Source organism: Gaeumannomyces tritici (genome assembly GCF_000145635.1).
Source record: "Gaeumannomyces tritici R3-111a-1 unplaced genomic scaffold supercont2.3, whole genome shotgun sequence".
Classification (NCBI taxonomy): domain Eukaryota; kingdom Fungi; phylum Ascomycota; class Sordariomycetes; order Magnaporthales; family Magnaporthaceae; genus Gaeumannomyces; species Gaeumannomyces tritici.
In genome coordinates this window covers 5,282,693-5,296,507 of record NW_008804547.1, presented here as the reverse complement: position 1 = coordinate 5,296,507, position 13,815 = coordinate 5,282,693, and the positions used below count along the sequence as shown (strand labels likewise).

Below are 13,815 nucleotides of genomic sequence, written 5' to 3'. Positions count from 1 at the left end.
GAGAGAGAGAGAGAGAGAGAGAGAGAGAGAGAGGATACGACGAACACGGGGGTCTTGGGTGAATCAACAAAGTCACGAGAACCTTTGTGCAATCGGGGCGAGTATTTACGGCAGCCGCCCCTTGGGTTGGTATAAGATGCAGCCCGAGGTGGCCGACGGCCCGAACAGGCCTACCCATCCACCTCCAGATGATTTCCCTAGAGGAGTCTAGCGAGAAGCTCACTGCTTCCCCCATCAGAACAACAACAGCCAGCCCCGGCCTGCCCTACCTCCGCCCGGCGCCATGCTGGAAGAGCGTTGCGGGGCTGGAGCGTTCATGGGGGAGGGCCTGGTCCATGTCCAAGAGGGGACCGAGGGCGGGTAGGGATGTACAGGGGACATGATACGGAGCACATGGCTGGGCGTGGTGGGCAACGCTGGTAAGTTCCGGCTACGGGTTCATGGAACAGCGGGCGGGTGGGGGAGTGCTGAAAAAAAAAACGGTGACATGAAGCATGCACAAAGGCCAAAGGGTCCAAAGTTGTGTAGTGTGTGTGTGTGTGTGTGCGTGTGGAAACGAGCAGTTCCTTCCTCTAAGTCAAATCGTTCAAGCTGCAGTGGTGACCCCTCCGCTGCCTGACACAGTCGGGCCCGGCACCCGCTTCTTTCCTTCACCCCTTCCTTGTTTCTTGCGGCTAACAAGGACAAGCGGAGCGCGAGGGATACGACGAACGCCCAGGGGCTGACTCCATTATCGTCGGTACACATGTCATGTATCGGCATGTCGACGCGCGAGTTGGAATAACCACTAGCAGCCTTGGCAAGGTGGACATGCTTTTTTTTTACTTTCTCTGTCTCTGTCTCTTCTCATTACCACATCTCCTTGCCTGCCCTCCCTGTGATCCCTGTCTTGGTATTGGCCGCCACTTGCCATGCCGAGGTAGTTGAGTCTGCCGGGGCGGCGCCTAATTAGACCACACGCCGGGAGACCAGAGGTAACATGCACGCTAGCAGGTGTGGGAGCTGCGGCCCGTCGTCCCCAATGGGTGTGGTGGCGATGAGCAAGCAACTACTGTCTACGGTATGTGATGCGAGCTAGCTCGCCAACGCATCAACCCTCGAACACACGAGGAACGATATACCGGAGGAGGGCCAAACAGACTACAGACGGACTTTTTCATGGTGGATTATGGGACCGATGGGATAAAGAAACAAGAAGGAAAGATAAAGATGAGAGTAAAACAGGCACGAGAAAGAACAGGGAGGTCACAGCAAGGTTGGGATAGTGACCAGACGATAGACCAAGCCAAGCTCCCCCCCGCGGCTCGGGGCATTAGCGATGACGAACCCGCGGCGGCCCAAACACATCATGGGTGGCGGGACGAGATGACAGTGTTTTGGGGGAAGCCATGGAAGCCAGTGGAGGCCCAGTCCCAGGCAGTTGGGACCGTCTGTACTCTGTGATTCGATTTGTGTTGCTTCTACCCCCAGCAGGCTGTGGATCCGGCAACCCCACCAGGGGGGCACTGCCCAGGACAGGCACCCCAATAAATGGCCCCGAAATGTTCGCGACCAAACACAGAAAAGGGAAAGGTTGCGTCCGACAACACAGAGCGCGCGCACGGCCCATCCGGGCTCAGCCGCCCAAATCTTTCAAGCTGATATTTTGTGCCCCTTTCGGCAGTTGCATTGAGCCTTTCGCATCTGGATCCTCTTGCGGCTACATCGTCGCTGTGGCGGCTTCGGCAACATTTCGCTGTCGCATGTGTGGTGGCACCTCACCATCAGGGGCCGGTATGGACACGGCGATCCGACCGGCGATGGGGACAGGGCCAAGAGTGAGAAATGCTTCGCCGTTGCAATTGAAACTTGAAAAGGGTGAGAAATATAACAGTATAATAAATGTACATTATGATCCAACCGAGCTGCAGCGGCCAGGAGCTGGGCTGATGGGCTGGCTTCATGTTCAAAGACCCAAGCTGTCAGAGAATTTGGGCAGAAAACGGCTCACGGATGATCCTGAACCAAACATCTCCACATGCTACGGCAATTATAACCCATCACTAAGCGCTGGTCCCGTTGACCGCCTCAGCCACCGGCATGTTGGGAGGAGGGGTCGACTTCGCCTCCATGGCCCTCTGCCAGGCCGGGATGCTGGCGCGGGCGCCTCCGCCTCCGCCCCCGATGCCAAACGCCGAACGGAAAGTGGGTCCATCCTGCGCAGCCTCGGCGCTGTCGCCGTTGGCCGGCGGAACGGCAATACCGTTGCTAACGCTTGCTGCCACAACCTGTGCCGGCGAGGGCGACAGGGGGGCAACAGCAGGCGTAACCGAGGGCCGGATGTAGCTCATCCCCATGGGCGGCGTCGGGACGCTGGACGCCGTGGCCGAGCTCAACCTCTGCGAGAGGAGTGTCTTGAGGCTAGTCACCTCGACGTTGACCTCCTTGAGCCTCTCGTTGGCGAGGTCCTTCTGGGCGTCCAGGGCCTTGGGGATCGACGACTTCAGATCCTGAACCTCGTCCCGAATGCGCTGGGCATCGTCCTCGCGCCGCCGGTTGGCCGACTTGAGGTCCGTGATGACCGTCTCCAGTTCCGTGAGCGCCGTGTCAAGCCGCTCCGTGCGCTGTTGCTCCGCGGCCTTGAGCGCATCCGTGTCCTTGGCCAGCTGCTCCACGAGCGAGAAGGCCCGGTCGAACTGCTCGTCGATCGCCTTCTTGTCCGCCTCCAGCCGGTCCGGCGTCGGGGGCGCGACCAGGGGGTAGATGTATCGCTTTGGTTGAGGAACAACGTGTTAGACACGGGAATACAGAGGAGGGTTGTGGAAGACCCCGAATGTCCCGTCTGGACCACGTCTCGTCAACTCACCTTGGTCAGCGAGTACACGCCGTAGCCGACGCCGCTCACGACGGTCGCCATAATGAACCAATCCCTCCAGTCCCTCCTTGGGGCATCGGGAGGAGGCTGCTGCCACCCATAGGGTGGGTACTGCTGGGGTTGTTGCCCGTAGAAGGGCTGGGGAGCCGCCACCGGCGCGCGCGTCGCTACACTCTGCGACGCGACTGGGGAGACTGTCGAGGCATCGACACCGGCGCGGGCCAGGGCGGCTTGAACCTCTTCCGGGGTCAGGTTCTTGGTCTGGAGGAACGCGATGCGGCTCTCGACCGAGGAGGATGCGACGCTGGGATCTCGGAGGACTGGACGGCAACAAGAAGGCTGTGTTAGTATTTCGAAATGCCATGTGGCAGGCGGATCAGATCGTCGTGTCAGGTGAGCTTACAGTCGACCTATGTTCCGTCAAACATGTCCACGTTAGCGTTGCTCTTAGAAATGCCTCCAAGCTCTCGAGGGCGACCCTCAGAGCAGCACATCAACCAAAAAAGCGAGGGCATCAACTTACAGCCGAAGCCACTATATCTTCTCTGATAGCCATGACGAGGCAGGATAGAGACGCGCTCGATCTACTGCATGCTTTGCGGGTTGGGTAGTGGATGGATGGTTGCTGGTCGAGTTGGGGGTGGAGATGGAAGCTAGGCCAACGACGGTGTGGCTGGTCCAGCCTAAAAGGTGCACATCAAGGGCTCGGCGCGCCGCGGCTCAACGACCCAAGCCGCCTCCCCAGTCCCCAGCCATTCACGTCGCATCCCGCTAATAAAATCGGGGTTCGGCCGAGGAATGCTGACACTTCGGCACGTGAGTTCGTTCAGGGAAGCGCGGAGGGTGGAGATGGCCGCGTGGGGCCGCCGCGGCCAATCAGCGCCCTTTCGCATTTTCAGATTGTTTACACACCACCTTCCAACTGAGCAACAACCCCTAGCGACAAGTAAACACGACCATCCCACCGCCACCCAAAGGCGGGCGCGCGCATCTGACTTTCTGCCTCATGGGCGACAAGCTACACCTTGCATTGCTCACGACGACCTTCTCAACACCACAAATATCGTATTCTTGGGTCGCTTACTGTCGCATAGCACTCACATATCTTTGCTAAAGACCCAGACACAGTATCTCTACTCGGTGACTTGTGCCCGCCCTCGGACCACGCCGTTCCGGAGTTTAGTCCGGGGCCATCATGTCGCAAGACACGGGCCTATTTAGCGTCCGCCGGCCTCGAGAGGTACGCTACCCGGCCTCGGATACCTACCTACCCTCCGCCCTCACCGCCCCAGGTATCTGAGTGAGTGTGCCCCTCGTGCTAACTTTCGAGTCCGCAGACCCTAGGCAGTCTCAACCTCAACTCCGCGATTCCCCAACCCCACTCGGCGATGAAGCGGAACTCGGTAGCGGGAGCGGGCGCCCCCTTCTCCAACGGCCATGTCCGTTCCTTGTCCGGGTCCCGACAGTCCCTGGCCATGTCGAGGCCGAGCCAGCCCGTCTTCTCGCGCGCCTCGACGTCAGGCAACAACAACCTGGGCGACCTGGGCATGTCGTCGGTCAAGAGGCCGTCGGCCCAAAACAGCACCAGCACATTTAGGGGCGCATTCACCCCGGGAGGAGGCGCCGGCAGGGCATCCGTGGATAGGGACCGTAGGAGCAGTGTCTACCAGCCGCCGCGATCCGCCGCCCCGACCCCAGGCGGCCACCAGAGCTTCTTCCAGCAGGCGCCGCAGCCGGCCGGCGTCCCCAAGGACCCGCGCCCGCTCAAGGACAGGTCGTACCAGAACCGCATCGGCCAGGAGCTGCTCGACTACCTGACCCAGAACAACTTTGAGCTCGACATGAATCACAACTTGTCGCAGAACGTTATCAAATCACCAACACAAAAGGACTTCAACTACATATTCCAATGGCTATACAACCGCATCGACCCAAGCTACCGTTTCATGAAAAACATCGACCAGGAGGTCCCGCCGCTACTCAAGCAGCTGCGGTATCCCTACGAGAAGGGCATCACGAAGAGCCAGATCGCGGCCGTGGGCGGCCAGAACTGGTACACGTTCCTGGGCGTGCTGCACTGGATGATGCAGCTGGCGCAGATGATAGAGGGCTTCGCGCTCAACCGCTACGCCGACGCCTGCCTCGAGGCCGGCGTCGACACCATCGGTGACCACATCACGTTCGACTTTTTAACGGCTGCCTACGCTGAGTGGTTGGGCATGGACGACAGCGTCTCGGAGGAAGAGGCTGACAAGATGTTGGCCCCCCACATCGAGACCATGGCGCGGTCGTTCGAGCAGGCCAACGCCAAGCACTTCCAGGAGCTCCAGATCCTCGAAGCGGAGCACGCAAAGTTGCTCAAGGAGGTGGAGGAGCTCGAGAAGTCGACGCCGGACCCAGCCATACTCGACAGCCACTTCAAGATCATGGAGGAGGACAAGATCAAGTTCGAGGAGTACAACCAGCTCGCGGTGCAGCGGTCCGAGAAGTACGACAGCCGCATCCAGGTGCTGCAGGAGGAGCTGGACAAGGTCATGGTGGAGTTGGCCGAGGCCGAGGAGGAGCGGCGGTCTCTGCAGCAGGCGGTCGACGACCAGGGGATCAGCATGCAGGATATCGACCGCATGGCATCCGAACGGGAGCGGCTGCAGCGCACCATCGAGACGGCGGCGCAGCGGCTCGAGGACGGGAAGCGCAAGGTGGCGGAGAAGGAGGTCGAGGCCAGCGCCAAGCTGGAGGAGCTGGAGCGCATGGTGGACCGCTACAACACGGCCGCGTACCAGATCAACCTGATACCGTCCACGGCGGCCAACGCCAAGGGCAGGGATTTGGAGCTCCACGTGACGGTCAACGAGGGCCCCAGCTTCTCGTCATCGGTGCAGCAGCAGCAGCAGCTCAAGGGCTCGTACACGGGTGGCAACATGGAGAACGAGCGGCTGCTGGTGGACCCGGTGACGGGGTACCAGCCCGCGCACGTGCTCAACCTCGACCTCCGGGGCCAGGTTAAGAACATGCTGGCGTCGATGAAGAAGGAGGTCTCGGAACGCCGGGGCGTGGCCATGGACACCATGATGAAGGACCACGACCTGCTCGACAGCATCAAGGAGGCCATGGAGGACAAGCGCAGCGAGGTGGAGGCGCTCGAGCACCGCGTCGGCGCGGCCGAGGAGGAGTTTGAGAAGACCAAGGAGGTGACGACGGCGCAGCGCATGGCGTCGGACGCACAGATCGAGAAGATGGAGAAGGAGCTGGCCAAGATGCGGGCCAGCCTGTCCGAGTCGGTGCAGCTTCTGGAGCAGCGGGAGATGACGACCAATATCGAGTGAGTCTTTTTTTTTTTTCTATTCGTTCTACTTTTTTCTACATTCAGCTAACCACCTTCGCCAACTACCCAGGTACGAACAACTGACGCTCAAGGCCAACGCCCTACGCGAGGAGCTGCACACGGAGATTATGCGCATGCTCAACGACGTGTGCAAGTTCAAGATGCACGTGCAAAAGAGCATAGCCGAGTACGAGGGCTTCGTGACCGAGGAGGTCGACGTGGAGCTGGGGAGCAACGAGATGAGGGACGATACCCAGGACATTGACATGTAACACCCGTTTTTATTTTTTTCCTGTATCTTTTTCTTCCTTGCGCGGGTCGTGCTCCGGACTGGTCTGCTGGAGAAGGCGTTTCATGGCACTATGATTGTACATGTCGGTTGGCTGGCTGTTCGGGGGTCTTGTTTGTTCTCCCTCACAGGCGTTTTTTTGGGGTTTGAGGAGGGAGCTAGGCTGCCTCCTGGTTGCCCGTTGGGATATTTTGGGTTGTGCTTGTTGACGATTTTCTATACCCGCGAGATACCTAGGGCTTCATGTTCTTTTCCTTTTTCTTCTTGTTTAGTCTTCAAGACCGGCACGAATTGACGAATCACGGCAATGAATTGCGCGGTTTCTTTCTGACACCACGGGAATCGGGAGTTCCATATTGCAATGCATCCATGGATGGCTGAGCCTCGCTCCGGCTTACTGTGGGCTACTGGCTGCCTCCACACCACCCCGCACGAAACACCCGCGTGACGATGAGGCTGAGCATCGCGGCGTTATTGATGTGACGTCGGTACCTCCGACCCGCGCCTGTTTTTCATGTCGGGCTATCCTATTCTGCTCACCGTGGTGCTTGCTTGAGGTGGTGGCAATAAGAGGGAAAAAAGGCAGGTCGATTTTTATGTGCAAAGGTGGTGATGGTCTAGAACCGAGCGCGCCAGGCAGCGGTGGATCCAAACACAGGAACAATGCCTACCATCAAGGCAAAAAAGACCTGTTCAGGGAATGACGGCGTCGAGTGAGCGGCGTCGTCAGCAGAGAGTGACTAACACAACCAAAATGGGGGGCAATCTCATGTCGTTGTTCCTGGCAGATTCGTTGTTATTAGCCCGACCCCCTGATATCGTATCTTAGCCTGCATAGAGGAGGTGGTGATTCACTCACTTCCCCCACCCACAGCCTGCCTCGGGTGAGGAAATATGTGCAGATATCTAACGTGGGCGTGAGCCTCCATCGTGGGATGCTGGCGTTAGTCAGTAAATTACCGAGATTTCGGCCTTGGGGGGGCCTGGGCGTGTGAGCCGGCTGCCCGCAGGCTGCAACAGCGGTCGGGTGCCTTATGTCTTGGCGCGGGTGTGGGCGGGCGATGGCTTGCCTCATTTGTGGAACCCCCCCTCGCATACCTACACGGTACTCCCAAAGCAAGTTCGGGATTTTGCCCCTGCAGATCCCGCGATCAAACAACCCGACCGGCACCACGCTATCCATTTTCGTTTCTTTTGGGCGCGCGCCTGGGGCTGGCTGGCGTATGAGAAAACTGGAAGAATCAAGGCCAAAGGAGCACCACCAGCGAAGGGGCCCCGTTCGGAACGAATGGGCCAATGGCAGGCAAGCCCCGGCGCAGTCCACGCTGCACGTGGCTCTGCAGTGATGCCTAAACCTCATCCGCATCTCACCGCGTCGAATTTTTGCTGCTCTTGCTCCAATGCTTGACGGAAGGCGCGTGTCGCTGGGGTTTCCGAAAGGGCCACGCCCTTTTACAGATTCGCTTGCCTGCCTGCAAGATCGGCGGCCCCTTGGACCCAGGATCCAGGAAACAGCCTCGGCGCTTGTCCACTGCCTGCCTGTTTGCTGCTTGCATGTTTGTCTGCTTGCCTCCATTTTAGGTCCGAAGTCTTATCGGCAATAGCAGTCATCGGCATCACCAAAGCCCCAATCCCACAAACACTAGCCAAGGTCTCTCTGACCTAATCCTCGCGCCCATCTCGGAAATTCCCGTGATTGACACAAGGTACATACCGTACGCGTGGCCGTAATAGGATTGGATTGGTGGTGGGTACTCCCCCCTAAATCCTTGCTGCAGCCCGGCTTGTCCACCCCCGCGGCCTCCAGGCTCGGCCGCTCGGGAAAGAACACGCACGGCGTGCGTTACTGCATAGCTGCTGCATAGGGTGTCACCGCCAACAACCCCCCAGCTGGCTAGTTCGCCTGCCGGGCCCCTCCTCCTCCTCCATCGTCTGAACCTTCCTTTACAGAAAGCTGCCTTGCCCCATCCACGATGACTCTTCCGGCTCGGGAGCCATGGGCCCTTCAGCTCGGCAAGGGCCCAATCTTAGGCTGCCTCTCGTTGCCGGTTGAAGGAGGAAAGAGGTGCATTAGCGTTGTGCTTGCCGACCCAATGGTATAAGTTGCCCCCATGATATCTCTCTTGGGCTCCATCTATAAAAGACTCTGAGTAGTTCTCACCCCTTCGCCTTCTCGTTGCCTTCTTCCCTCCACATCCCTAGATCATACACACAATAAGCCGCGGTGGGCGCCCGCTTGCTTCCTCTTGTTGTAGTAGTTACAACATCCCGTATACAGCATCGTGCCCCCAGCATCCCTATATCTCTGCATAGCGATACCGGCAACCATGGCGCAGCCCGCCTTCAGTACGCCTGTGGCGTCGGTGCCGACCGGCCACGATCATCTCGGCGCCCCCGGAGAATCCATGACCGGCAATCAACAGCAGCTCGCACTCCTGGACATTCTGTTCCCGGGCTTCTCCATCCTCTCGTCCGCGGTCCAGCGGTACACGGGGATGGACCTCAACCTCTACATCCCCGTGATGATGCTCGTGGGCGGATCCCTCTTCGCGTGGCAGTACCTTAGCGAATACTCATACCGGAAGCTGGACTCCTACTTCATGTCCAAGTGCTCGCTCCGCACCGACGACGAGGCTTACAACTACGTCATGGCCTGGATTGCAAAGCAAAAGTTCTCGCTCAGGAGCCGCCGCTTCATCGCCAACACCAACACCGATTCGAGATCCTGGTTTACGTGGAAGTGGAGGGACGACGAGGACGAGGAGAACGAGTACGAAGGGGACGAGGCCACTAGGAAGCCGCTGTCTTATACTCCCGATTTTGGCTCGCACTACTTCTTCTACCGGGGCCGGCTCCTCACCTTCCACCGCTCCCAGAACAGGGAGCAGTTCGGCATCTCGCGCGACAAGGAGGAGATCTCCATCTCGTGCTTCGGCCGCAACCCGGCCGTGCTCAAGGAGCTCCTGATCGAGGCGCGCGACCTGTACCTCAAGCGGGACGAGCAGAAGACGAGCATCTACCGGGGGACCACCAAGGGCGCGTCGGCCGAGCCGAGCTGGCAGCGATGCATGGCGCGCACTTCGCGGCCCTTCTCGACCGTAATCCTGAACGAGAAGGTCAAGAAGGATCTGATCGACGACGTGACCGACTACCTGGACCCGGCCACCAGGCGCTGGTACTCCAACCGGGGCATCCCTTACCGCCGCGGCTACCTCCTCCACGGGCCTCCGGGGACCGGCAAGTCGTCACTAAGCTTGGCACTGGCCGGCTTCTTCAAAATGCGCATCTACATCGTCAGCCTAAGTTCCATCACTGCCAATGAGGAGACGCTGGCGACGCTGTTCACCGAGCTTCCCCGGCGCTGCGTCGTGCTCCTCGAGGACATCGACTCGGCCGGTCTGACGCACACGCGTGATGACGCCGGCGCCGCCGTCATGCCCTCCGCAGCGGGTGCGGGTGGCGGGCCCGACATGGTCCCGGGCCAGCTTACTCCAGGCAGGCCCATGCCGGCGCCCATCGGTGGGCGGCTGTCACTGTCGGGCCTGCTCAACATCCTGGATGGCGTGGCGTCGCAGGAGGGGCGGGTGCTCATCATGACGACCAACCACATCGAAAAGCTCGACAAGGCGCTCATCCGGCCCGGCCGCGTCGACATGACGGTGCACTTTGGCCGTGCCGACGCCGAGATGACGGCCGCCATCTTCCGCGCTATCTACGCACCGCTCGAGGGCGACGTGGAGGCCCCGTCAACCACCGCCGCCTCTCAGATCTCGCCCGCACTCTCCAAGGCTTCGGCCGAGGAGCTGGCAGGCGTGCTGGCGGCGGCGGCGCACAAGAAGACGGCAGCGGAGGAGAAGGAGCAGCAGGAGAAGGCGCGGCTCCGGGCCGAGGCGGTCGAGCGCGTAGCGGCGCTAGCCAAGCAGTTCGCGGCCAAGATCCCCGGGCACGAGTTCAGCCCGGCGGAGCTGCAGGGGTTCCTGATGAAGAACAAGCGGGACCCGGCCGCGGCGGTCGCCAGCGCCGAGGACTGGGTGGTGGCGACGCGCAAGGAGAAGCAGCAGAAGGAGCTCGAGGAGGCCGAGGAGCGGCGCAAGCAGGCCGAGGCCGAGGCCGAGGAGGCGCGCAAGAAGAAGGAGGAGGACGAGGAGAAGAAGAAGCGCAAGGAGAAGAAGGAGGCCAGGCGCGCCAAGCGCAAGGCGGCCAAGAAGAGCAAGAAGAAGGCGGCCGGCGGCGACGGCTCCGACTCGGACTCGTCGTCCGACTCGTCCGAGGACGAGGAGGATGGGGATTCCAAGGGGGACCCGGCGAGCCCCGAGTCGAAGGACTCGGGCTACGAGACATGATGTGATATGTGCTTCACGTGATGCTTTCTGTTTCTTTTTATTTGTAGCGAGGCAGCCGCCGTGGGCACTTACTTTATGCTTCTATTCTGTCAGTCTTGTTAGCCTGTTTTTATGCCGGAGATTTCTTTTTGGGAGGGGGCATCTTTCTTATCCAGAAACGGACAATAATCAAAACTATCTATTACGCATCATCTTCCGAGGCCTGCCGGGATTTTACTCGGCGATAGAGAAATGCCGAACCGATAAACCCAAGCTCCCAGATTCACCCGAAAGTCTCGTGTATGATGCATCCGAGAGAGGAGGGGGTCGCGGGAGATCCCTTCCCCCAGGCACGCCCGCATGTTTCGGTGTTAACTTTCCCAGATTCCCATCGCGCGAGAGGCACTACTGCGAGGCGGCCGAGGGGGTCGATGATGATGCATTGCCTTGGTGGGCGGGCCTTTGCAGGGGGGGTGCCCGGCATGCGATGCTCTGTCGCGTAGGGCGCATGCGCCAGCAGGCCGGCGCCCTCTCGTCTGCTCTGTTTTAGGTTCGATACCGAGGACTGGTCCCGGCCGGTGACGGGTGACAGACAGACAGAGGGGCAGATGGACAGGCATCTATTGGTGATGAAGGAGCAAACCGTCCGGCTAAGTCAACACACGCGCCTACCTCGGGTGTTGGTGTGTATGCGTGCCTAGGTAGGCACGTAGGCATCTAGCTACCTGCATGCGTCTATCTACACGGGTCACTCACGAAAGTAATCACCCTCGGTAGCCCCTTTCCCATGGGATGGAAGATGGGACGATACATGGGAAATAGGACAATGCAACACGTCCACGGCCGTTCCCGACTTTGTTGAGAAGTGTACGTTACGATGTGACCGTGGGAGCGGGCAGGGCAGGGGGAGCAATCTCAATGGACTTGCGTGTACTTTGTGTGGGTTGGGAGCTGGCGACGACGAGGTTGTCGTCACGCCCAGCCCTTGTCGATGATGTACTCTTTTTGATTTTGAGGCCACCAACGGGCTCAATTTCGAGTCGGCAATCGTCATAGCTGCCGGCGGCGGCTTACACATTAAAGGTCTTCGTCGAGCCGTGCTTATCCTCGCTGCTTGATAGGCCTGTGTGTTGGTGCCCCTGACCACCTTTTCTCTCTTGTTGCGCGGCCCCCTTGGGGTTCTTGGCCCATCTTTCCATCCGCGACAACTACGGCGGACGAAACGAAGAGGGGAGCAACGCATGAGCCTTGTCCGGTGACATTCCCTCCCTCCCGTTCCTGCGGGAGTCGGCGGCGGCCAGACGAGGGGGAGCTGGCGCGGGAGCCGTCTCAATAGTGCCGCTACGGTGTTTGTTGAGGCTCTACTGGTGTCCGGATCGGCCGTCAGCTGCATGCAGCTGAGAGGGGGGCGTGATGCGGGTTGGGCCTTTTCTTCTTCCCCTTCGTTACAGCCCTACTGCAGACCAACATAGTGGCATGTACCTCTCGTGGTGGCGACACTTGATAGGCGTCAGTGCAGCTTCATTGTTTTTGCGCATGCGTCGCTTCCGGCGCTTTGGTTTCGGGGACATGAGAGGAAGATTGAAAATCACCGATTGAAAATCATCAAATGGATCTGGTCGGGATCTGCCGACAACAAGCCAATCAACCCCATCTTTGGCCGATTCTCCGCCGAGTCGCAATTTTGGCAGGCCAGGCGAGCTGCACTGAACCCTTTTGCTTTTCTGGCCTGGGCTGGAGACATGGGATGTCTGGACCCGGCCGAGGTCGGATGAGCACCTCACCCCAAGGTTTCCGAGAAAAAAAAAGGGATCAAGACAGGCTAGTCAATTTGCCCGAGCCGAAGAGCGAAAGGCGTTCGTTGCCGATGGAGATTTCCCAATGGAGGGAAGGCGACACGCACGCATCGAAGCCGTCTTACGCCGTCTTAGGAAGCGCAAACGAACGGTTCTGCGGTGGACCTGTGGGCCCTCTAATCTTAGCTAGCCCATCGGCCAACGCGCCTACAGCACACGCACAGCGGGCGGAGCCGGGGAAGTACCTTGCACGGCCGACGGCGGTGAGTGCGGTACATGATGGCGACCTGTTGATGCTACTGTGTAGGTAGCAACGCACCAGCCGCCTTGGCCGCTGATGAGCAAAGCAGGATCGGGGGGCTGGATGGGGGCTAGGCTGGTGTGGCTGGCACATCGTGCAGACGTAGGGGCTTGGGATTAGATAACCCATATCCTTGTTCGGGAGGGACAGAAAAGATAAAAGGAAAAAGATGGGGAAAATACAAAAAGGGAAATCCAGATCAAGTGGCCAGGAAAATAAAAATACGGGATAAAAGGAAACAAAAAGGGTCCGTCTCTCCCTCTCTCGACCCGGCCCTGCCCCCGTTCGAATATCCTCCTCCCTCGCCTTCCACAGTCTTGTCCAACTCGAACCCGGTCCCACGGACAAGTCACAGCGGTACTTGGCTATCGGAGATCACCCCAGTCCTACCTTTACCTGTGGCCGTCGTCTCTGCCGTCCTCCGGCCACACACAGCACACCACATATCCCAAGCTCGGTGAGTAGATGCATGCCTTGTTGCCGTGCGCTAGCTCGCCCTCTCTGGGTTGGCTGGCTCTCCCAATCCCAATCACAATCCCAATCCCCCTGCGGCGGACCCCTCCTTCCAGATCGGAACCCCTGGGCCAGGGGTCCTGCCGTTGCATGGTTGCATTTTGCGCGTGGGAGAGTGGTGGGAGAGAGTGGGCAGGTGGCGGATGGTGGATGGCGGATGTGCGTGGCTGTTGTTCATTCTTTGGTTGTTCCGATTTCGTCCTCCCTCCTTGCCTTTCCCAGCCGCCGCCCCAGAAAAAAAAAATACAAACGATTCTACGCAGGAGGGCCCCAGGCACACGCTCTCAACAAGAAAACGAAACGGCGGTGAAAGGACAACAAAAAGGGAGCACCGCCGCTAACATCTCGGGCCGTCCTGGTTGTGCGCAGTTTCTAAAACCTCAATCTCTCAACTCCGCCAACTGAACAGAGCTCC

At 59.4% G+C, this 13,815-nt stretch overlaps 5 protein-coding genes across 5 annotated transcripts; 3 read left to right on the top strand and 2 right to left on the bottom strand.

Annotated features, from left to right (window-relative positions):
* GGTG_06903 (hypothetical protein) lies at nt 1-592 on the top strand. Its single transcript, XM_009224725.1, has one exon. It carries the CDS (start codon nt 189-191, stop codon nt 381-383), a length of 195 nt encoding a protein of 64 aa, XP_009222989.1. The 5' UTR covers nt 1-188; the 3' UTR covers nt 384-592.
* A 1,160-nt stretch (nt 593-1,752) lies between these two features.
* GGTG_06902 (hypothetical protein) lies at nt 1,753-3,540 on the bottom strand. The gene is made up of 4 exons (XM_009224724.1): nt 3,378-3,540; nt 3,258-3,264; nt 2,846-3,174; nt 1,753-2,750 (listed from the first exon to the last, which is right to left on the bottom strand). Exons 1-4 carry the CDS (start codon nt 3,408-3,410, stop codon nt 2,043-2,045), a joined length of 1,077 nt encoding a protein of 358 aa, XP_009222988.1. The 5' UTR covers nt 3,411-3,540; the 3' UTR covers nt 1,753-2,042.
* A 253-nt stretch (nt 3,541-3,793) lies between these two features.
* GGTG_06901 (kinetochore protein ndc-80) lies at nt 3,794-6,906 on the top strand. The gene is made up of 3 exons (XM_009224723.1): nt 3,794-4,094; nt 4,192-6,176; nt 6,250-6,906. The coding sequence occupies exons 1-3, from the start codon at nt 4,050-4,052 to the stop codon at nt 6,449-6,451; spliced, it is 2,232 nt and encodes a 743-aa protein (XP_009222987.1). The 5' UTR covers nt 3,794-4,049; the 3' UTR covers nt 6,452-6,906.
* A 1,679-nt stretch (nt 6,907-8,585) lies between these two features.
* Nucleotides 8,586-10,999, top strand: GGTG_06900 (hypothetical protein). The gene has a single exon (XM_009224722.1). It carries the CDS (start codon nt 8,796-8,798, stop codon nt 10,809-10,811), a length of 2,016 nt encoding a protein of 671 aa, XP_009222986.1. The 5' UTR covers nt 8,586-8,795; the 3' UTR covers nt 10,812-10,999.
* A 2,135-nt stretch (nt 11,000-13,134) lies between these two features.
* Nucleotides 13,135-13,782, bottom strand: GGTG_06899 (hypothetical protein). The gene has a single exon (XM_009224721.1). It carries the CDS (start codon nt 13,490-13,492, stop codon nt 13,280-13,282), a length of 213 nt encoding a protein of 70 aa, XP_009222985.1. The 5' UTR covers nt 13,493-13,782; the 3' UTR covers nt 13,135-13,279.
* Nucleotides 13,783-13,815: the final 33 nt, after the last annotated feature.